We start from the raw sequence: 21,754 nt of genomic DNA on the forward strand, positions 1-21,754 counted from the left end.
CGTTAAACTGACTTGAGACGAGACCTGAGACCTCAGGCTTCGCTGAGACTTTGTTTCCTCCCAGTTGTTTAACTGAACTTGAATCTCACTGACTTGAGAATCGACTTGGACCCGAGAGCTGATGACTTTGTGCCTCAACACTGTGAGCTTCTATCTCATGACTCGACTTGCTGCTGACTTGAGACATAACACGACTTTGACCATGTGAGCTGCTGACTTTGTGCCTCAACTTAGACTTTACAGTAGATGTGACTATGATGCTTGTATCTCGAGTCAGTCCTCGCTAACTGATGCTCTGAGGTACGTATCAGAAACAACAGAAAGAGGAAGCTGAATATAAACAAACAAATAAAGCTTTCAGCACAGGGCGACAGCTGAATTTAGAGAGTTAACAAATATAGAAACGGCTGTGGTCTAAACTGCAGAGACAGAGGCGATGGTCTCTCCCACACTTTTCATTGCTCGCTTGCTTGCTGACTCACTCGCTCTCCTAACCTCCTCCGCCTCCTCTATCTTCCATTCCATCTGCTCTCTTGCTCTCGCTCTTCCTCCCTCGCATTCTCTCTCTCTCTCTCTCTCTCTCTCTCTCTCATTCTAAGGTACTGAGGAGTTTTAGCTCAGGAGTGAGGGAGGGAGGAGACTTTGTGTGTTGCACCTTGTCTCCTCGTGGAGAGTGGATCTACTGCGTGGGAGAAGATTACGTGCTTTACTCGTTCAGCACCATCACTGGGAAGCTGGAGAGAACTCTGACGGTACAGTTCCATCCTCAGGGCATCATTAGTTACTTATTTCTGAAGTTAATGTATGTGTTCAGGGCTGGTCACTATGAAACACAATTTATTGCTGTAGGAAGGAAACTTCTGCTAAATTGGCAATGCCCCAACACCCGGTGTTTTTTTTAGCCCATTACTTCCTGAACACTGACCTTTGTTAGCTGACTCAGCAGTTTTACCCCAATACTGAACTTTCTACATCTCAGTCCTGCATTCTATCTGTCCTGTCACATTTACAGCTGGACATGTCAAAAAAAAAAAAAGTGTCTTCAGATATCCAGAAGGTGACACGGACCTTCTCCAGACCACCGGTGTGACAAGGGACATGTCCTGTAGCACAAACACTCTATAAGCCATGATGATGATATCTGACCATGTAATAAAATTAAAACTTAAAACAATTCCATTATGTGATCTGGACCCGTCAGAATTCCCGACTCTTTTCCTTCCTCCGTATTTCCGAGTCGATCCTCGACCGTGTGTCGCGTGAATGCTGCTCAGCCGCGAGTCTGTATTGAGCTTCGATGCATTAAATTTCTCCACCTTTGCAGGTGCACGAGAAAGACGTGATTGGCGTAACGCACCACCCTCATCAGAACCTGATCGCCACCTACAGCGAGGACGGCCTGCTGAAGCTCTGGAAACCGTGAACGTTTCTCATCCAATGAACTCTACAGTCATTATTCCTGCTGATACCGTGATACATCTGTACATCCAGATGTTTGGAGTCATGCATCAGTTTTCAGGTTTGAGAATCTTCCATTCCAGAGATCACTACGATTCACTACAGACTTGATCTTCACCTGTAATATGTCCGAGTCACACTGATCTTATTGTGTCCCTGAAACTAAACACTCAGTGGTTCATTTCTGATTTGCATGAAACTGAACTATAACTGCGATCATTTTCCTTTGAAATTCAGGTGCGACTATCAGTCAATTTCTTCTCCAAAACAAAGAAGGGTTAGACACTAAAGATGGTATTTTATCTTTCCTCTGCTCTATAAACACTGCATGATCAAATCCACACGCTGTTCGTGACCCTCCGTAGTGTGTATTATATCAGTATCTGCATGGCAGCGGCGTCTCTGTCACTAACGTCCGGCCGAAGCTGCGGTGGGAGATTTAAGTGGAATTCTTCAGACTTGAGGTTGTTTTAACCCGCGACACTAATGTAGCTAAGGAAAAGCACTCGGTTTCTTTTACACTGAGGGATTTTAGTGGGAAATTAAAAAGAACAGAAAAGCACTGAGTGACTTTAAACACTTTTTACCTCCTGACCAATCAGAGTGCAAGTTGATGGGAAAAGTGGGTAGGGCTTTCACAGGTTCAGTTAATATATGAGAGTTCAAAGCTGTCAATCATTCCAGATTCTTTATGTTGATTGGCTCATGTGCTGTTCTGACCTGATGACATTATTGGACACATTGGCGGCTCGGAGGGGATCACAGTGTCTCCGGAGCCTCGAGGCAAAATACAGTAAAGTCGCAGGTCTGAGTCTGTATCTGATGTGACTCCTTAACATTCAGTCAGGTTTTTCTTTCCAAGTTTATTGATGACCAACAACGTCCTCTCCTAGTTAGTTAGTTAGTTAATTAGTTAGTTAGCCGATACTAGCATGGAGTGCTAGTAGCGTTGTTATGGTTACAGTGTTATCGTCATGGACATTTTTCTCCCTTCTCTTTTCGAAAGCCGCGCCGCAGAGCAGGAGTTCGATGCGAGAACTGATCTGGACACGTAAGGTTTAATGTATTCAGGTGTGAAAGATCGGTGTGTTTTAACACTCAACTCACATTTACGTAGAAAACGACATTGTTTCTTTAACAATGGAAGCTGTAGCTCAGTGGATAAGGTGTTGGACCACTGATCAGGAGGTCATGAGCCACTGCTGGGCCCCTGAGTGAGGCCCTTAACCCTCAATCGCTTAGTTGTAGAAACTGAAAAGTCACTGTAGATAAAGGAGTGTGCTACATGACAGAAATGGTACTAAATATATACCTGTTCGGTGAGAGATGTGTATCAGGTCAATATTGTGCTTCTATCTATCTATTTATTTATTTATTTCTCTCTAACAGTCAGGAATGTTCTGGATTCTTTGTGTTCAGTGGGTTCAGGTGATTTTACTGTGTAAACGCATTAAGTGTTGTTGGTTAAACGCAGCAAATTTTCTTCCTGCTCTCGATGTGACGACACTTTTAACTTGTTCTCGACCACAGCATCATCCAGCGTGTGAACATTCAGTGTTCTGCATTATTGTCCTGATTATTTTTATGGCCTAAAATAATATAACTGTATACTTTTGGTGTATGAAATAAATCACTGCATGTTAACTTTAAACTGTCCTGTTTCTCATTTCACAAAGAAAACGATTTCAATAAATCAGGTAAAAGAAGGAAGTTTTAAGTTTAATAAAGGTTTAAGTTACAAATAACATGTATTACTGGTCCTAATAAAATTCACCTAAAAGTACAAGAAACAAAAAGCACATTAAAAAAAACAACAGAAGATTCTTTTCTGACAGACAAAGATTTTTTTTTTTTTTTTTTTTTTTTTAAAGTTATTCGGTTGTAAATGTTTGTGTTTGCTGTGAGACTCTTGCTGCAGGACGGGACCTCGGCGGCGCCTCGTGCCCTGCCTCAGCGGCGCCTCGTGCTCTGTTTAAGGCCTCACAGGTAAAATGACAGAACAACAGACAACAATATAAATAAAGGTCTTATTGTGGAATCTGCATTAATTCATTAAAACTATTTGACTGCATAAATTTTACTGCATAATGAAATAACAGATTAGTATAAGAGAGAAAAACTGTTTAACTCATCGACAAGTTAATTCACATAAACGGCTGTAAATAAATAAAATTAAAAAAATCAGATGTCAGTCAATTTATAGTGCAAATTCTGCTACACACAAATAAAAGCTAAGTTACTGAGTCGGGATGGTGTTGTGTTCAGGTCACAAGATTGTTAGACTTTTCTTTACACGCTCGTTAACGTAACACTTACGATCGAAGAATTACAAAGATTTTGGCTTGTTAAATCACAGTATCCTTAAAATGGCACAAAAACAAACAATTGTGGCTTTTAGTTTGCTTTTTTTGCAGGTTCTGTAATAAATAGCAGCTTTAAATGAAACCTCTGCTTTCTCTGACCTCAGCTGTAAGTGTGAAGGAATGTAAACTGAGAATAAAAGAACTCTGTACCTGACGGTCACATGAACCTCGCTACAACTCAGAAACCTCGTTATCACAATAAAGCAGATTCTCCCATTGATTAAAAGGAAATAAAAGTTGGATCTAAGTGATGGACATGATGTTCCACTTTGTCACCATCGTGGAGCTTTATCTAAAGAGTGCGGATGATGGTACGAGAAGGTGGAAGGAAGCTCTATGAGGTTTGGCACTGAACTCCTCCTGGATGAAAGTCCTCCTGGTCCTCCTCGATGTAGTGGTTACGGTGTCTGTCTCGGGTCAGATCGCAGTCCTCGAGGTCAGCGTAGATATAGAGGTCATCGTCCATGCTGTCAGGATCGTTCTTCTCTCGTGTGGAAGGAAAATACTGCTCCAGCTGCTTCAGCTTCTTTACGGGGAGGAAGTTCGCCACAGGGAAGACGACCTGCGGGAAAACAGGAACATACACAGATATTATAACGGTATGTTAACGAAAGAGGAAAAAGTGAGAACCTGTGAAATGAAATGAGAGAAAAAAGTCTCGTATGGTGGAAGGAGGGCTTTGTTCGTTCAGGTCACAGAACTAATATTATTTAACATATTTAAATGTACTTTAATTTTATTTATTTCTCTCTGCGATCGTTTTCCCCTGTATAATCTCACTACACTGGGTATAATGTGTTCACAGCTTTATATAAAACAAATGATGTGCTGGAGAAAAGGAATGAGAACAAAGATGATGTGTGTATAATGGGATGTATGTGGAAGGTGTATTCGTTCTGGTGCTGGTGTCACTCACGTTAAACAGGATGACCAGTCTGCCTTTCTCAAAGGGACGGCGGTGCGTCGGCATCCCTTCGTTCTGCACACACTTCTTATCGCCTGGTCTGATCAACTCACCTGCTCGACACACCAGAGAACATTCAGGAAGAACGTTACATCCGCTTCATCTCACATCACAACAGGAGTTCAGCTTTTCCACACCTGAAGATAAGAGCACTCACCTGGGTGTGAGGTGATGAGAAGTGTTCTGTTGTCCAACATTTGGACCGGTTTCTGGAAACCACACAATGACTCTACGAGCTGAAGCTCCATGGTCATGGTTAGATCCATGTCCTGTCTTTGTGGAAACACGTATTACATTACAATGAGTGTGGCTCAAGCGCTCTGGTCGTATCTGTTCAAAATAAAATAAGATTTTCTTCCTTTTAATCCTAGTTAAGCCTGTGTGAACCTTGTGAAGACGGGATGTGCCTTCTGCTCGAAGATGATGATGATGTCACCAGGCTCTAGTCCTGGTTCCTGGTCTCCTTCCCCATGGAAAACGATCTTCTGTCCATCTTTCATACCTGATGAACACACCACGAGTCAGACAACCTCCTTCACTTCCTGTTCATTTACCTCTGTTAGCTCCACCCCTGATCACCTTTATCGATGTGTACCTCCAGGACCTTCTTCTGCCGCAGGACTTTGCGGCCAGTGCAGGCTTTGCAGCGGTTGCGGTGGCTCAAGCGTTGGCCCTGACCTCTGCAGCTGCCACAGATAGTGGAGATCTGCTGCACCATGCCAGGGAGTAACTGATGCAGCCTCACCTGAACTCCTGACCCCCTGCAGGTCGGACACACCTCCACCACACCTTTATGTCCCCCGTGGCCTGAGAAACAAGACACACCAGAGACACGATGACTCCTAGGTTCTGACAGGTTAGAGACACGATTCAGAGCTTTACGCTAACGTGAATAGTAACGTGAATAGTAACGGCGTCACGTACGACGACTGTGCAACAGTTACGTAATGAGTCTCCAGTGTTAGTGATTTATAACAGTTTCTAGCTGCTACAGTGTAAGACAACTTATTTCATGAACATTACTTCATTACTGATGGACTTTTAGATGATTAGTTACCTTCACATTTCTCACAGATGACATTTTTCTGTATAGACAATTTCTTGGTGGCGCCGTTGTACAGATCTTCCAAAGACACGGTCAGCCGATGCACGATATTCTTCCCTGAGAACACGAGACAGCTCGTCATGCTGTTATCAGACCTTCATTACAGCTACATTAAACTGACTTGTTGGTGTAAAGGGAGTGTGTATGATTAAAACACAATCAGAATTCTACAGCACTAATGTGACACACACAGTGTATATGCTTGTGTACCTCTCCTCTCTCGGCGCATGCGGCCTCCTCCGCCAAAGAACATGTCGAAAATATCCATAGGGGTGCTGAAGCCTCCTCCTCCTCCTCCGTTCCCTCCCTCCTTAATGGCCGCCTCTCCTCCTCTATCGTACACTTCTCTCTTCTGTGCGTCAGACAGCACCTCGTATGCCTGAGAGATCTGTTTAAACTGCACAGACAGGAGCTGCTCACTATAATGAAACACACACACTCACAACTTCCTGTTACCTTTTCATTCATTCATTCATTCATCTTCTACCGCTTATCCAAACTTCTCGGGTCACGGGGAGCCTGTGCCTATCTCAGGTGTCATCGGGCACCGAGGCAGGATACACCCTGGACGGAGTGCCAACCCATCACAGGGCACACACACTCTCTCATTCACTCTCACACACACACACACACACACACACATACACACACACACACACTACGGACAATTTTCCCCGAGATGCCAATCAACCTACCATGCATGTCTTTGGACCGGGGGAGGAAACCGGAGTACCCGGAGGAAACCCCCTAGGCACGGGGAGAACATGCAAACTCCACACACACAAGGCGGAGGCGGGAATCGAACCCCCAACCCTGGAGGTGTGAGGCGAACGTGCTAACCACTAAGTCACCGTGACCCCCCTTCTTCTTAAACATATAACATTTATTTTTAAAATATTTCACAAATAAATAAATAGAATATTTAACACATGAATGTTGTATGTGGAGTAAAATAATAAATGGTGCATGACGGTATTTACAGTAGAAATGACACTCGTGTCCCTTCATGACGTCACTCACCTTCTCCCCCTTGGCTGGGTTTTTGTCTGGATGGTATTTCAGCGCCAGTTTGTGATATGCTTTCTTCAGCTCATCAGGACTGGCGCTGGGCTTCACACCCAGGACGTCATAAAAAGCCGTTTCCTTCACCATGATGACCGCAGACTTTTAATCTGGAAAGAAATCAGACGATATTCTAAATAAACTGTAAGACGATAATCCAGACACAACATTAACAGACAAGACACGGAGGTCTGATTAGAAGAACGAGGTGAAAATCTTCCTTCCTGTCTGGATTGTTTGTACTTGTCAATCATTTTATAGCCCCGCCCCTTAACACCTTTATAAACCAGCATTATGTGAAGGTGAGTGTTTATAAAGGTGGAACATATAAAGGTTAATACTCCAATGTGTTTGTTGGCACCTTTCAGGGGCGGGGCTTTGTGTACACGTGTGAATGGGGGCGGGGCTTATTTTCTATGGTATAAGATCAGTCAGGTGTGATGATAACAAATCAGGCTGAATATTAAGACCAAAGTGGAAAACTGTTTCAGTGCTTTAAGTTATTAAAGAATTATTATTATTATTATTATTATTATTATTATTATTATTATTATTATTATGACATGGATGTAAACTTTTACACTCCAACACACAGATCTGAAATCTGACTCTCATTAATAACCTGTTTCTTACTCATTTTATAGTAAATATTGGACAGAAACGATACATCTGATGAAGTAAAGAATAATTTTTACATTTATAGTGAAAGTCCAACTGAAGCAGGTTTAAGAGCTAAAACACAAACATTAGCAAACACACACGTTAGCTGGTTACTGAATAATGTTCCCTACATCATTATTAACGTTATTTCCCTTATTGTGTGATGTAATAAACACTCACTTCTCATCCAAACAACGTCCTTCTGTTTAACTCACACACAAACGTCTGGAATCTTCCACACACACAACATTTCCTTATGCTCGATACCGGGGACCGCATGCGCATGCGCACTTCACCTCACCGGAACGAGGGCAAAAGCGTCAACGGTCCTCCATGTTGGAGAGGTCAAAGATCATTCATTCATTCATTCATTCATTCATTCATTCATTCATTTATTTATTTCTCTCTCTCTCTCTCTCTCTCTCTCTCTCTCTCTCTCTCTCTCTCTCTCTCTCTCTCTCCCTCCCTCACTCTTCTTCCCCCAGAAGAAAGATGAGTCTTTGTTATGAAACTTAGAGTTTAATCATTTTGGTCCCTTTATCCTTCAGCTCATTAGTTCTGAAACAGTATTCAGTACTCAGCACATAGTGAACTGGCCTGGCCTTAGGAACGAGCATAAAGTCATGAAAACGAAAATGATTAATGTGTAAAGAATATTTAAGGAAGATGAACAGTCTTGCAAAAAGCATCATAAATATGTGGACTGATTTATTTTGGAGGAAGGAAGAAAAGTCGACTCCGGTGGGACTCGAACCCACAACCTTTGAATCACTGCTCCAGTGTCTGACTAGAAGTCCAATGCGCTATCCATTGCGCCACGGAGCCACCTGTTGCTTACGTTAGGAATTGCGTCTATAAACTGACGGCTTCGTTAACCGTATTTAAAACGTCCCCATCGTTAAATACATTTACATAATCCGATGTAAATAACAGGCTGAAATTGTCTCTAATCAATCTAATCAAATAATCTAAATCTAATCAAATTGTAGAAAAAATTTTTTTTTTGCTTTGTTTGACTTAGTGATGTGTATCTAGTGACCTCTGGCGGTCAACAGCATGTTTGCAGCGTCATTTAAAGACGACGGTTAATAATTGTAATTTTCACAACTTATTTTCACAACAAGTTGAATATTATTTTACAAGCCAAATTAATCTTATCTCATTTAATCAACTTAATAACATTATAGAGATATAACTTGTCTGGTCCCATTTACAGTTTATATTCGCTTTTCATCTGCACACAAAATCAAAATATTATAATTTACTTTTTTCAATTAAATATATATATATATGTATATAAGTTTACATTCTGTCAATATGCATTATAGCCATTATAGTCTTGTATTAAACTCGAAGCCCGGATAGCTCAGTCGGTAGAGCATCAGACTTTTAATCTGAGGGTCCAGGGTTCAAGTCCCTGTTCGGGCGAGTTTGCGTTTTTTCTGGAAATATTTTCAAATGTTAATTTTTAATCACTGTATTAGGGATTTTTTCTAAATTAAAAAAATGTGCTTTAAAATAAACTCCTGAAATTTTAGAGAACACTTGATTTGCATGACAAAGATGTATTTATCCTCATTGGGCCGAGCGTCCTGACGCGTCACACGTCTACGGTCACAGGCAAAAGTTTGGACACTGATATAAATGTTGGGTTTTGCAAAGTTGCTGCTTCAGTTTTTGAAGATTATTTTTCCACATGTTTTTATATCATACTTCAAAACAGTAATAAACTTTTCATAAGTTTTAAAGGCTTTTATTGGCAAAAACATTTAATATATGCAAACATAACCATAATGTCAGTGTAATGATGTTTGAGCCACTCTTGCGTTGTCGGTGCTCCATCATGCTGAATAACGATCACCACCGACGTGCTCCTGGATCATTGGCAGAAATGGAAGTGATCCCTTTGGTGAAAAAGCCCACACATGGAAACTCAGGAAGAATCACAGAGTCTGTTTTATACAATAGAAATACTTTTAATTATGTTTATCACAGGCATCATGTTAACAACAAATTTAAAAATGTCAAATCTTTCATCCCCACCCATCATCGGACACACACACACTCTCACACACACACAACTAATAACTTGGAAAAATAAGAAAATGACAGTTTTATGATGGATTAAAATATTTATAAGCCCTAAATATCCTCACAGACACACACATGATTTCTGTGGACAGCGACTCGTTGCTGAAGTAACTTCTACCTGGACAAGGCAGTGATCCTGAGAAATACAGAGCAAAATCACAAGTGTTATTAGAACAGAAACATCGAGACCCTGATCAGTGAATCAGTGCACATCTGGGAACAGCTGTATTACACACACGTGTTTGTTTATACCTGAACATCTCAGTAACACTAAGAGCCTTTGTCTAAACTCTAAATAACACTGATGGTGTGTGTGTGTACGTGTGTATTATATACATTTTATTATAATACTGTAAAAGATTAAATTCAATGTTATTTTTAGATTATATTTCCATATAAATAACAGAGTTAGAATGCAAATAGCGTGTGTGTGTGCACGAGCGTGTGTGTGGTGTGTGTGTGAGAGAGGGAAATGAACAAGTAAAACTCACTGTAGTTTCTCCTGCAGTTGCTCGAGCCTCTGCCGGTCGACATAGCGAGAGAAGAGAGAGAGGAGGTTGGGAGGGGTGAAGAGAGGAGGAGAGAGAGAGGAGGAAGGAACCTGTAACAGTTCCCTCGTCACTGAGAACACCAACTCCGTCCTGAGCAGTGAGATGAGAACGTTACACACTGCACATGACAGAGGACGAGTGTGATCAGGGAGAACGTAGGACTGAAACTCACCAGCGATTATCATCCATGAGCTGACAGTTAGGATCAGAGCTCTGCATTCGCTCTCCCTCACTCAGGATCAGGTACAGCAGCGTCACACCAAACTGCAGGAACCAGCAGCAAAAGCAATCAACCACATGTTCGGTGAGACTTAGGGTGTGTGTGTGTGTGTGTGTGCGCGCGTGTTACTTTATTCTGCAGCACACGGGGGAAGTGACCGTCACCCCCCTGCAGCTCCTGCAGTAGATCAGTGAGGGTGGAGCTCGACATGGACTGAATCACACCTGCAGTCGGCTCCACCAACCAGCACAGCACCTGCAGACACGCACACACACCGCACAATTACTACCACACACACACACACACACACACACACACCACTGCCACATGAGGACAACAGTAACAGCACCGTGGTCAGTCAGTCAGTGGGAGCCGACACACTTATGGCTGAACTGAAGATTTAGTCTGCACTGCATTAATAGGTAAAGTTTAGTGGGTGGAGCTGAAAACACGCCTGTTTATATCAGTGGTGTTGGTGATGTAAAACAAAGCCATGACAGAGGTGATGTCACTGTCACCTGATCCTGCTTGTCCTTCTTGGCCAGAGCAGGAAGATTGCGAGCGACTCCCATGATGACGGCAGCAGCTTGGGATGAAGACAGGAATGGGAGGAGCCTAGCGATGAGGCGTTTCCCTTTACGCACGGACATGATCAGAAGACACTGCTGATCGCTCACTCTACATACACACACACACACACACACACACACACACACACACACACACACACACACACACACACACAATGTAAATCCCTCATGATAATCTCCCTCTACATGACTAACAGGTGCCGTCTCTTCTCACCGGTCGTCCCACTCTTTCTCTCTCAGAGAGTTGTAGAGCTGCAGTGTGTTGGTTTTGTGTTGCTCCAGCAGAGCTTCTCTCTCCTCCTCTGGAGTCTGGATAAATTTCTTCTCAAAGTCCTGAACCTCCAGCAGCAGACTGTACATCTACAAACACACACACACAAACACACACACCTCACTTACTGTGTATTACACAAAACAAACCCATCCCACACTGTACGTTATGAGTGTCCATGGTAGAAAGTGGTGATTCTGGGACTGATACCACCCCCTAGTGACGGATCAAATGACCAGCAGCATCCAGCCATAACTGCTGTTAGGTGAGTTTATATCCAATCTCTCAGTCTGAATTCTGCTCACCTTCTCCACAGTGTAGAGAATCTGTCGTCTCTTATTCCACACCTGTTTTTCTCTCTTCTCCTAAACAAACCCAAAAACAGTGCATTAGATTTAGGTAAGAGATCAGACTGAGATCTACGAGTAACAATAACCAGGAGTGAGACACCAATCTAACCTCATCATCAGAGCGACTCGTCACAACGGCATCGATCATCTTCCTGGGATTGTTCACACTGGACACGGTGAGTTTACCCAGAGAACCAGCAAACTGCACTGTACACACAAGGGAAGGTTTATTCACTTATATTTTTGTTAATTGCAGCAAATAGACTTTAATGAGCTCATGAAAAAGTCAGAATGCATTATGATAGGTGCGTGTGTGTGTGTGTGGGGTTACCTGGGCGATAGGTGCGTGTGTGTGTGTGTGGGGTTACCTGGGCGATAGGTGCGTGTGTGTGTGTGTGGGGTTACCTGGGCGATAGGTGCGTGTGTGTGTGTGTGGGGTTACCTGGGCGATAGGTGCGTGTGTGTGTGTGTGTGGGGTTACCTGGGCGATAGGTGCGTGTGTGTGTGTGTGGGGTTACCTGGGCGATAGGTGCGTGTGTGTGTGTGTGTGGGGTTACCTGGGCGATAGGTGCGTGTGTGTGTGTGTGGTTACCTGGGCGATAGGTGCGTGTGTGTGTGTGTGGTTACCTGGGCGATAGGTGCGTGTGTGTGTGTGTGGTTACCTGGGCGATAGGTGCGTGTGTGTGTGTGTGGTTACCTGGGCGATAGGTGTGTGTGTGTGTGTGTGGTTACCTGGGCGATAGGTGTGTGTGTGTGGGGTTACCTGGGCGATAGGTGTGTGTGTGTGTGTGGGGTTACCTGGGCGATAGGTGCGTGTGTGTGTGTGTGTGGGGTTACCTGGGCGATAGGTGCGTGTGTGTGTGTGTGTGGGGTTACCTGGGCGATAGGTGCGTGTGTGTGTGTGTGTGTGGGGTTACCTGGGCGATAGGTGCGTGCGTGTGTGTGTGTGTGTGTGGGGTTACCTGGGCGATAGGTGCGTGTGTGTGTGTGTGTGTGTGTGGGGTTACCTGGGCGATAGGTGCGTGTGTGTGTGTGTGGGGTTACCTGGGCGATAGGTGTGTGTGTGTGTGTGTGTGTGTGGTTACCTGGGCGATAGGTGTGTGTGTGTGTGTGGTTACCTGGGCGATAGGTGTGTGTGTGTGTGGTTACCTGGGCGATAGGTGTGTGTGTGTGTGGTTACCTGGGCGATAGGTGTGTGTGTGTGTGTGGTTACCTGGGCGATAGGTGTGTGTGTGTGTGTGTGGTTACCTGGGCGATAGGTGTGTGTGTGTGTGTGTGGGGTTACCTGGGCGATAGGTGTGTGTGTGTGTGTGGGGTTACCTGGGCGATAGGTGTGTGTGTGTGTGTGGGTACCTGGGCGAGAGGTGTGTGTGTGTGTGTGTGTGTGGTTACCTGGGCGATAGGTGTGTGTGTGTGTGTGTGTGTGTGTGTGGTTACCTGGGCGATAGGTGTGTGTGTGTGTGGTTACCTGGGCGATAGGTGTGTGTGTGTGTGTGTGTGTGGTTACCTGGGCGATAGGTGTGTGTGTGTGTGTGGTTACCTGGGCGATAGGTGTGTGTGTGTGTGTGTGTGTGGTTACCTGGGCGATAGGTGTGTGTGTGTGTGTGTGTGTGTGTGTGGTTACCTGGGCGATAGGTGTGTGTGTGTGTGTGTGTGTGTGGTTACCTGGGCGATAGGTGTGCGTGTGTGTGTGTGTGGTTACCTGGGCGATAGGTGTGCGTGTGTGTGTGTGTGGTTACCTGGGCGATAGGTGTGCGCGTGTGTGTGTGTGTGGTTACCTGGGCGATAGGTGTGCGCGTGTGTGTGTGTGTGGTTACCTGGGCGATAGGTGTGCGCGTGTGTGTGTGGTTACCTGGGCGATAGGTGTGCGTGTGTGTGTGGTTACCTGGGCGATAGGTGTGCGTGTGTGTGTGGTTACCTGGGCGATAGGTGTGCGTGTGTGTGTGGTTACCTGGGCGATAGGTGTGCGTGTGTGTGTGGTTACCTGGGCGATAGGTGTGCGTGTGTGTGTGTGTGTGTGTGTGTGTGTGTGTGGTTACCTGGGCGATAGGTGTGCGTGTGTGTGTGGTTACCTGGGCGATAGGTGTGTGTGTGTGGGGTTACCTGGGCGATAGGTGTGCTCGATCTTGGCCACCTGAGGAGTGATGAGTTTAGTAGTGTGCTCCTTCCTGCTGCTGTCTCGGTCTCGCTCCTGACGCTTCTCCATCTTTTCATAATAATTCTATTCATAAGGTTATTAAAGGTTAAAGGTCACGTCTGTTCAGGTCTAAAGCTCTAACACGTGCGTGTTGGTACCTGGTAATAATAGTCGTCCAGATAAGGGTCAGTGCTCTGCAGCTGCATCATCTGAATACGGGCCACCCAGTCCTTCTCCTTCTGAGTCATCAGATTACTGTAAGGGTCCCTGATCCTCCGGTCACAACCACCACCTCTCACACCACCACTGAGGGAGAGAGAGATGGGGGGAGGGGGGGAGAGAGACAGAGAGAATAAAGAAGAAAAGAACACAGTTCAGTAAACGTTATTGTTGCTCCTGTCTGTACACACAATGTCTGCTGTGTCTATATAAAGTGGCTCTGGAGTAAAAGCTGATGTGTAACTAAACTCTGTCGCGTCACACAGCAGTCACATGAACACTAACCCGGTGAGCAGCGGAACACTAACCCGGTGAGCAGCGGAACACTAACCCGGTGAGCAGCGGAACACTAACCCGGTGAGCAGCGGAACACTAACCCGGTGAGCAGCGGAACACTAACCCGGTGAGCAGCGGAACACTAACCCGGTGAGCAGCGGAACACTAACCCGGTGAGCAGCGGAACACTAACCCGGTGAGCAGCGGAACACTAACCCGGTGAGCAGCGGAACACTAACCCGGTGAGCAGCGGAACACTAACCCGGTGAGCAGCGGAACACTAACCAACAAGCCTTTACTAGACTAGAACAGATCCTGAGCCTCACTACCTTGGTGCTCATTACACTACTTGGTCACACCTATGGGATGTGCACACTGAATGAGCTCATATATAAACACACCCTCTGCTCTGCATCCTCTGTGTAAGCATCCTGCGGTGCTGAGGGTGGAGGTGGGTTGTGTTGTGGCGAATAGGGGCGTGGCTAGGCAAAGGAACGTGGTTAGGATGAGGCCCATGAGGGCCAACTCTGGGAGACGGCTGCCCAAAATAAGGCCTAAAGCCTCCAGCAGCACCGGGCAGCATGGAAGGAGCTGGACCAGCACCTCGGGGGAACGGACCCACCTGTGGGGGGAGACACACAACCTGCTGTGAGCAAACTGTACAAGATACACACACAACTAAAGGGTTAATAAAGATTAGATCATTAACACAGATTAATGTGATGACGTGTAACCTGAGAGTTGAGCAGCTGAGCTCGCTGTATCTGAGACAGGACAGGAGCGACTCCAGCTGGGAACGGGGGACGACAAAGCGGAGAGTTCTGAGAGACAGAAAGAGTCAAATTTACATGGTTTTATTACACAAAGCTTTACCACTGAAGAGGTTTAATAAGACTGCTAGTTTATACTAGGGATGTACCGATGCCACTTTTTCTCTTCCGATCCGATACCAGAGTTTGCCTGTATCGGCTGATACCGATCCGGTATCTGTTCTTTTCTACCTTTAAAACTAAAGCATGTAAACAACTCAGTTATTAAGATTTATTTGTTCCTGGCAAAGAAATACAAAAATGTCCTTATTACTGGATGATAAATGAAAACACAAGAAACCTTAAAGTATTAATGCAGTAACAAACAGAACTTTTAACAGTTAGTGGTATAACAATCTAAACCATATACACTGCAGTTATTACATTAAATTATTTTCTGAAGAAAAGACAATATTTTAAAGTGAATATTATATTAAAACTCCTGAAACACAAAGTAAAATATATTAAACAGTAAACCTCAGACCCAAATGAGCGACATGTGTAACACACTGAGGTAAACAGATAGGGCGCCTGATAAACTTGTCTGTCTGTCTGTCACAGGCGGTTGTGTGACATATTTACTATGAATTGCATTATATTTATTTAAATTAATGTAATTTAATATATAAGTGTATTTTTTTATGTTTGCTGTTTATTAATCATCACCACTGGCATCGGAAGTAAATAAAAAGTGGGCGTGTCCTGTCCCACACACATCTAATGGTTCCCGACGCCCATGGATTTCAGGACGCACTAGGAGTTTAATTTATTAGGGCATTCCTCATGCAGAATGGATTCGACTGGCGTCGCTCTGAAAAGTAATAAAAAAAAAGAATAAAAAAAAAGACATATGTGCTGAATAGAGACGGTAAAAGTCGGTGGGTCTAATATTATTGGTCTTAAAGAGTGGGTGGGTCATATAATGGTTCCGACGCCCATGACCATGGGTATCGGATTAGGATTAAAAAAACTTTTAACAGTAAAAATGCTTGAATCGGCATCGATACCGATCTGAAATATCGGATCGGTACATCCCTAGTTTATACAGAAAGTCTCAGTAACTCTGAGTAGTAAAGTGTGTGTCGGTCTCTTACGGTGATGTTCAGCAGGGTGTTGGGTGAGAGGCGCTCGGGGAAAGGAGGAGGGAAACGGTGTGGTATTGGAGCTCTTACGTGCACCGCAGTGGGATGGTGGAGCTGAGGATAGAGAACAACGTTTACTAAGGTTTCTCCATTTTTTATTTGATTAGATGAGTTCTGTGAAATCTTCTACTCCCGTTAGGGGTCACTACAGAGAACCATCTGTTTCCACCTAACTCTATCCTCATCATCCTCGACTCTCACACCAGTCACCATCATGTCCACATTTAACACATCCATATATCTCCTCTTTGTCCTTCCTCATGACCTCTGACCTGCAGCTCCATCTCCAACATCCTTCTACCAATATAACATCTCCCTCCTCTGTACATGTCCAAACCATCTCAATCTAGTCTCTCTGTCCTCGTCCCCAAAACAGACCTTCTGTAACACTCACACACTTTTCTCCACCCAAACCAACCCACCTGTACTCACCTCTTCAACTCTTTTCCACACTCCCTGTCACACTGAATGGTTGACCACAAATCTACAAATATTATTATCCACAGAGATTCCTGTCTGACTTCATCGGTCAAACAAGAAGGGACTCGAAGCCGATCCTTGATGTAGCCCCACTTCCACCTCCACCGTCTGAACTACAGCACATCTCACTGCTGTCATACTCCTCTCATACATATCCTGAACTACTCTGACAAACTTCTGTCACTTCTGACATCCTCATACAACACCATAGCTCCTCTCTCATCTCACATATGGCATGAAGCCATACTGCAGCTCACAAATATCCCCTTCCTTTCTGAGCCTAACTCTTTCCCACAGCTTCACTGTGCGTCTCCAAACATACCTGCTGATTCATAGCGTGGCTCATGGGCTGTTTGGGTGGAGTTCCAATGGGTATCGCTCTTACAGGTGGACTTCCAATTACAGGTGAGGATGCCCTAGGGGGCGGGACCCTTTCAGACAAATCCCGCCCCTCCTCCCTGCTGATTGGAGGAGTCAGTTTTGGAAGCTCTTTCATCATGGACAACAGCGGAGAGTCCTGGGAGAAAAAAGGATGTGTATATAAATCATCATTATTCATTAAATTGAGAATGGTGTGTGTGTATGTGTGTGTTTTACCTCAATGTGTGTAACAATTCCATGTGGAACACTAACAGGACCAAAGCCCATGTTGTTCTCCCAAATACTATGTGAGTTCATCTGCACCCCCCCTCTGTGCAGGAGCTGCTGTTGTTGCTGGTAGCTGAGCATCTGGGGTGACATGCCTCTGAAACCTGGAGGCAGCGTCTGATTGGACGGCGCTGATGGTGGGAGGCGGGATCTGTCCGGTTCGGCCGCACCCACCTCTGCGATGGCAGGATCTGAGTCAAGTATGAGGTGAGCCAGAGACTCGGCCAGGTCACCACCAGCCTTGTCCTCAGAGCCAAGCGGAGAGAGGGAGGGAATAGGGGGAGGGGGGAGAGATGAGGGAAGAGGGATGCTCTCGGGTGGAGGAGGGATAACGGAGGACACTTCACCACCCCCCAGCAGCCCATCTCTCTCATCCAGCTCCGCCAGTCGTGCATGCTCTTCCTGCCAGTCATCATCTGTGCAGAGAGAAAGAGAGAGAGAGAAAGAGAGAGCAAGAAAGAAAAAGAAAGAAAGAGACAGAGAGAGAAAGAGAGAGAGAAAGAAAGAGAGAGAAAGAAAGAGAGACCGAGAGAAAGAGAGAGACAGAGAGAGAGAGAATGATTACAAGACCCTAGGAAATTCCTTATATAGAGATAAAGCTGATGCTGATGGTGTGATGAAGCAGAACCACTGACATTTTTTCAGTTCAGTAACAAAGGCTTTATGTGATTACACCACAACAATATTCACTAACCAATGACACAAAGCACTTATCAGTTTATGGTCACATTTCTTGTTGTACAGTGAAACAATCTGTCCTAATATTTGGTTCTGTATTCATCCGTAGCTGTGCCGAGGACGAGTAAAGCTGAAAAAGTCTAAATGCTGTTGTTCTAATTCTGCTGAAGACTCATTGTACATTTGGACTAGAAGCTGATCGCAGTAATTGTGTGAACGCTGCAGGTTTACCAATCGCTCCAGCACCAAATGTGTCATCGTTAAACTGGTCAATTTCATCTTCTTCCTCTACCGGACCCTCCTCCTCCTCCAGGGTGCAGTCATCATCAAGGGACTGGAGGTCAACAGAGTAAAACAGAACAAAATAAGAGGGGAAGAGAAAAACATAAGTGCAACGAGGCCCACAACAAACACACCAAGTCTCTGAAATTGTGCCGTGCTGTAACGTTCATATGAAGTAGTGGTTTAGGCATAAAATGTATAAAATGAAAAACTACGTCACTCTGGAGAACAGCTTCTGCCTTGTAAATGTCAGAAAAATAAACACCTGTCTGTCATGTGTCACTGTGACCGTAGTCCACATCCCATATGAGTGAATGCTATGATTCACACTGACTCATACTGTCTCACCCTGACTCTAAAAGGTCTCACAAAGCCTCACACTGACTCGCAAAGCCTCAGATATTTTAAAGACCATTAAAATATAAGGAGCAGTAAAATAGAGGGGGCACAAATTTTTGCACAGTAAAGATATTTAATGAAAATGTCAGCAGGGTTTTTATATATGGGCTTTTCATAGCGAGTGACGCACCTGTGGGTTAAAAAGGTAAATAAAGTAAAGAATAATGACTTTAAATAAGATAATTCTAAAATACGAGACAATTAGCTTGCTAGCGAAAGCTACACAGGGCAACCAGGTTAATCATCTCCCTTATGATGTAACATTCACAGCAGAAATGTAAACACCTTCATATAAATTATAACTAAAACTTAAATTAATAGCAATAACGTTTATTTTGACTACGAACCACGTCTGAAATCCCACAAAAGTGACACCGGTGTTCAGCTTAGCTTAGGCCTTTTCCCGCCCGTATTTCAACAAATCCCGCCTCCAGAGCTATGATTGGCCAGCTCTTTCTTTTCACAAACGTCCATTCGATACAATATGTGTATGTATAATCACGTAACCAATCACAGAGCGTGATCAGGGGTTTGCCTGAAAACGGTTGGGAAAAGCAGCACAGATCTCAACACACTATGCCAGCGTAAAGGCTAGTTAGCTTAGCCGGTTGTGCTCGTAAACAATGACACAAAACAAACTCGCGCATCTAAAAGTGTGTTGTAAGACCACACGACACAAAAATGGAGATAAAGTTAACAAATAAATAAAGGAGTTACCTGAAAACGGAACATGTATCGTCTCAGAAATGTTAGCTAGCTCGATTTCCCCCCCCGTGCATGTTACGCAGCTCACAGCTTCCCGTGAACGCGCGTACAGTCGCTAGGATCGTGAACGCGCTTTACGTTGCCATTTTTCTACGTGACGTTTTCAACGCAATGGGCTGTACCAAAAACACATGGAGAGGGGATGACCGGAAGTGACGAAATCAGATAGGAGACGGAAGAGAGGGAACTTTGAATTTAGTGGTGAAGGGCGTAAGATGGCGGAAGTAATATGACTGTAGTGTTTACTGACCGTAGTGTTTATTGACGTTAGTGTTTACTGACTGTAGTGTTCATTAACTTTAGTCTTTATTGACTCTAGTGTTTACTGACTGTAGTGTTTACTGGCTTTAGTGTTTACTGGCTTTAGTGTTTACCGACTGTAGTGTTCATTAACTTTAGTCTTTATTGACTCTAGTGTTTACTGACTGTAGTGTTTACTGACTGTAGTGTTCATTAACTTTAGTCTTTATTGACTTTAGTGTTTATTGACTGTAGTGTTTACTGACTTTTGTTTTTACTGGCTTTGGTGTTTACTGGCTTTAGTGTTTACTGACTAGTGTTTATTGACTTTGGTGTTTACTGGCTGTAGTGTTTACTGGCTAGTGTTTATTGACTGTAGTGTTTACTGACTGTAGTGTTTACTGACTGTAGTGTTTATTGACTTTAGTTTTTACTGACTGGTGTTTACTGACTTTAGTGCTTATTGACTTTGGTGTTTACTGACTGTAGTGTTTATTGGATTTAGTGTTTATTGACTGGTGTTTACTGACTTTGGTGTTTGCCGACTGTAGTGTTTATTGGATTTAGTGTTTATTGACTGGTGTTTACTGACTTTGGTGTTTGCTGACTGTAGTGTTTATTGGCTTTAGTGTTTATTGACTGGTGTTTACTGACTTTAGTGTTTTACTGACTGTAGTGTTTATTGGATTTAGTGTTTATTGACTGGTGTTTACTGACTTTAGTGTTTACTGACTGTAGTGTTTATTGGCTTTAGTGTTTACTGACTTTGGTGTTTACTGACTTTGATGTTTACAGACTGTAGTGTTTACTGACTTTGGTGTTTACTGACTGTAGTGTTTATTGACTTTGATGTTTACTGACTTTGGTGTTTATTGACTTTGGTGTTTACTGACTTTAGTGTTTATTGGCTTTAGTGTTTACTGACTGTAGTGTTTATTGACTTTGGTGTTTACTGACTTTGGTGTTTACAGACTTTGGTGTTTACAGACTGTAGTGTTTACTGACATTGGTCATGCAGCATGTAAAATAATATACAAGTTCAGTGTGTTTGGAGGCTGTTGGTGAACATTTTAAGTGCCACAGGAACAGACACTAGTGAACAAAATTAAAACAAACACTAAAAATGTTACAGTAATAATGAGGAAACAGAAATTGGTGTTGCCCTCGTTATGGGAAATGATAAAGCTCACAATAAAGTTTGTTCTTTACATTAATTTGTCTGATCCTGTGATTAACAGTCCTCATGTTGCCCCCAGTATGTTAATAAGGGATTAACAGTCCTCATGTTGCCCCCCAGTATGTTAATAAGGGATTAACAGTCCTCATGTTGCCCCCAGTATCCCTCTGTGTTCTCTGTCTGTGCACTAACATGCACCCTGTAGAAAGATTCGGGTGATGTAGAAGATTTTACAGAACATATGAAATATTGCAAAAAGTACAAGAAGGTTAACATTTCACAAAGATTTATATAAATGTTCAAGATGAATATTAGACTTGTATATAAATGTGTTTGTCTTAATCCTCACCGAACAAACCTGAGGTGACGCAGGTGACTGTGGGGAGGAAAAACTCCCTTAGATGGAAGAGAAAGAAACATTAAGAGGAACCAGACTCAAAGTTGAACCTCATCCTCATGTGTGTGACACTGGAGGGTGTGATTATAAACTGTTATAAACACCAGAGGGTGTTATTATGAGTAATGTCCTTTCTAGTCAGATAGTCTGACAATTGTGTGTTAATTATGAGGTTGTTGCCACATGCAGTTGGTCCTCATCTGGTACATCTCATAATACCTCAGGATCTTCACAGGTTTGCCTGAAAGCTTCAAGAAGTGGAACACAACTGGAGCTGGTACAATTGAGGGCCTTGCTCAAGGGCCCAGCAGTGGCAGCTTTTGGCTGTGCTGGGCCTTGAACCCCGATCAATCCTCCGATCAACAACCCAGAGCCTTAACCAGTTGAGCCACCACTGCCCCTCAAATTTGGGTCCTTTGG

At 43.9% G+C, this 21,754-nt stretch overlaps 3 protein-coding genes and 2 non-coding genes across 11 annotated transcripts in view; 2 read left to right on the top strand and 3 right to left on the bottom strand.

Moving 5' to 3' along the window:
* smu1b (SMU1 DNA replication regulator and spliceosomal factor b) overlaps positions 1-3,089 on the top strand; it is a 15,211-nt gene extending 12,122 nt beyond the window's left edge. For all 3 annotated transcript variants that reach the window (XM_027144102.2, XM_027144100.2, XM_027144101.2), the window contains 2 exons: positions 600-752; positions 1,325-3,089. In XM_027144102.2, the coding sequence (XP_026999903.1) occupies positions 600-752; positions 1,325-1,423 (252 nt within the window). In that variant the 3' untranslated portion in view covers positions 1,424-3,089. The remainder of the gene's footprint in view (positions 1-599; positions 753-1,324) is intronic.
* Positions 3,090-3,151: 62 nt separating this feature from the next.
* Positions 3,152-7,948, bottom strand: dnaja1 (DnaJ heat shock protein family (Hsp40) member A1). The gene is made up of 9 exons (XM_027144104.2): positions 7,793-7,948; positions 6,911-7,062; positions 6,101-6,287; positions 5,843-5,947; positions 5,365-5,592; positions 5,173-5,287; positions 4,943-5,058; positions 4,738-4,838; positions 3,152-4,383 (listed from the first exon to the last, which is right to left on the bottom strand). Exons 2-9 carry the CDS (start codon positions 7,040-7,042, stop codon positions 4,156-4,158), a joined length of 1,212 nt encoding a protein of 403 aa, XP_026999905.1. The 5' UTR covers positions 7,043-7,062; positions 7,793-7,948; the 3' UTR covers positions 3,152-4,155.
* Positions 7,949-8,345: 397 nt separating this feature from the next.
* On the bottom strand, positions 8,346-8,437 carry trnar-ucu. Its single transcript is given in 2 exon segments — positions 8,346-8,381; positions 8,401-8,437. It is a non-coding gene; the product is annotated as a tRNA-Arg (tRNA).
* Positions 8,438-8,967: 530 nt separating this feature from the next.
* On the top strand, positions 8,968-9,040 carry trnak-uuu. The gene has a single exon. It is a non-coding gene; the product is annotated as a tRNA-Lys (tRNA).
* Positions 9,041-9,349: 309 nt separating this feature from the next.
* patl1 (PAT1 homolog 1, processing body mRNA decay factor) lies at positions 9,350-19,632 on the bottom strand. Of its 5 annotated transcripts, none has more exons than XM_047815810.1 (18): positions 19,473-19,632; positions 18,306-18,408; positions 17,346-17,812; positions 17,071-17,265; positions 16,221-16,322; positions 15,052-15,138; positions 14,719-14,939; positions 13,981-14,128; positions 13,789-13,906; positions 11,795-11,892; positions 11,641-11,700; positions 11,279-11,424; positions 10,993-11,152; positions 10,604-10,729; positions 10,427-10,518; positions 10,195-10,344; positions 9,822-9,839; positions 9,350-9,516 (listed from the first exon to the last, which is right to left on the bottom strand). In XM_047815810.1, exons 1-18 carry the CDS (start codon positions 19,485-19,487, stop codon positions 9,492-9,494), a joined length of 2,331 nt encoding a protein of 776 aa, XP_047671766.1. In that variant the 5' UTR covers positions 19,488-19,632; the 3' UTR covers positions 9,350-9,491. The 5 variants fall into 5 exon arrangements, with proteins under 5 accessions (XP_047671766.1, XP_047671767.1, XP_026999943.1 ...); XM_047815811.1 differs by having other exon boundaries at positions 9,350-9,564; XM_027144142.2 differs by having other exon boundaries at positions 9,779-9,839.
* Between the last annotated feature and the right edge of the window lie 2,122 nt (positions 19,633-21,754).

Source organism: Tachysurus fulvidraco, chromosome 7 (genome assembly GCF_022655615.1).
Source record: "Tachysurus fulvidraco isolate hzauxx_2018 chromosome 7, HZAU_PFXX_2.0, whole genome shotgun sequence".
NCBI classification, from domain to species: Eukaryota; Metazoa; Chordata; class Actinopteri; order Siluriformes; family Bagridae; genus Tachysurus; species Tachysurus fulvidraco.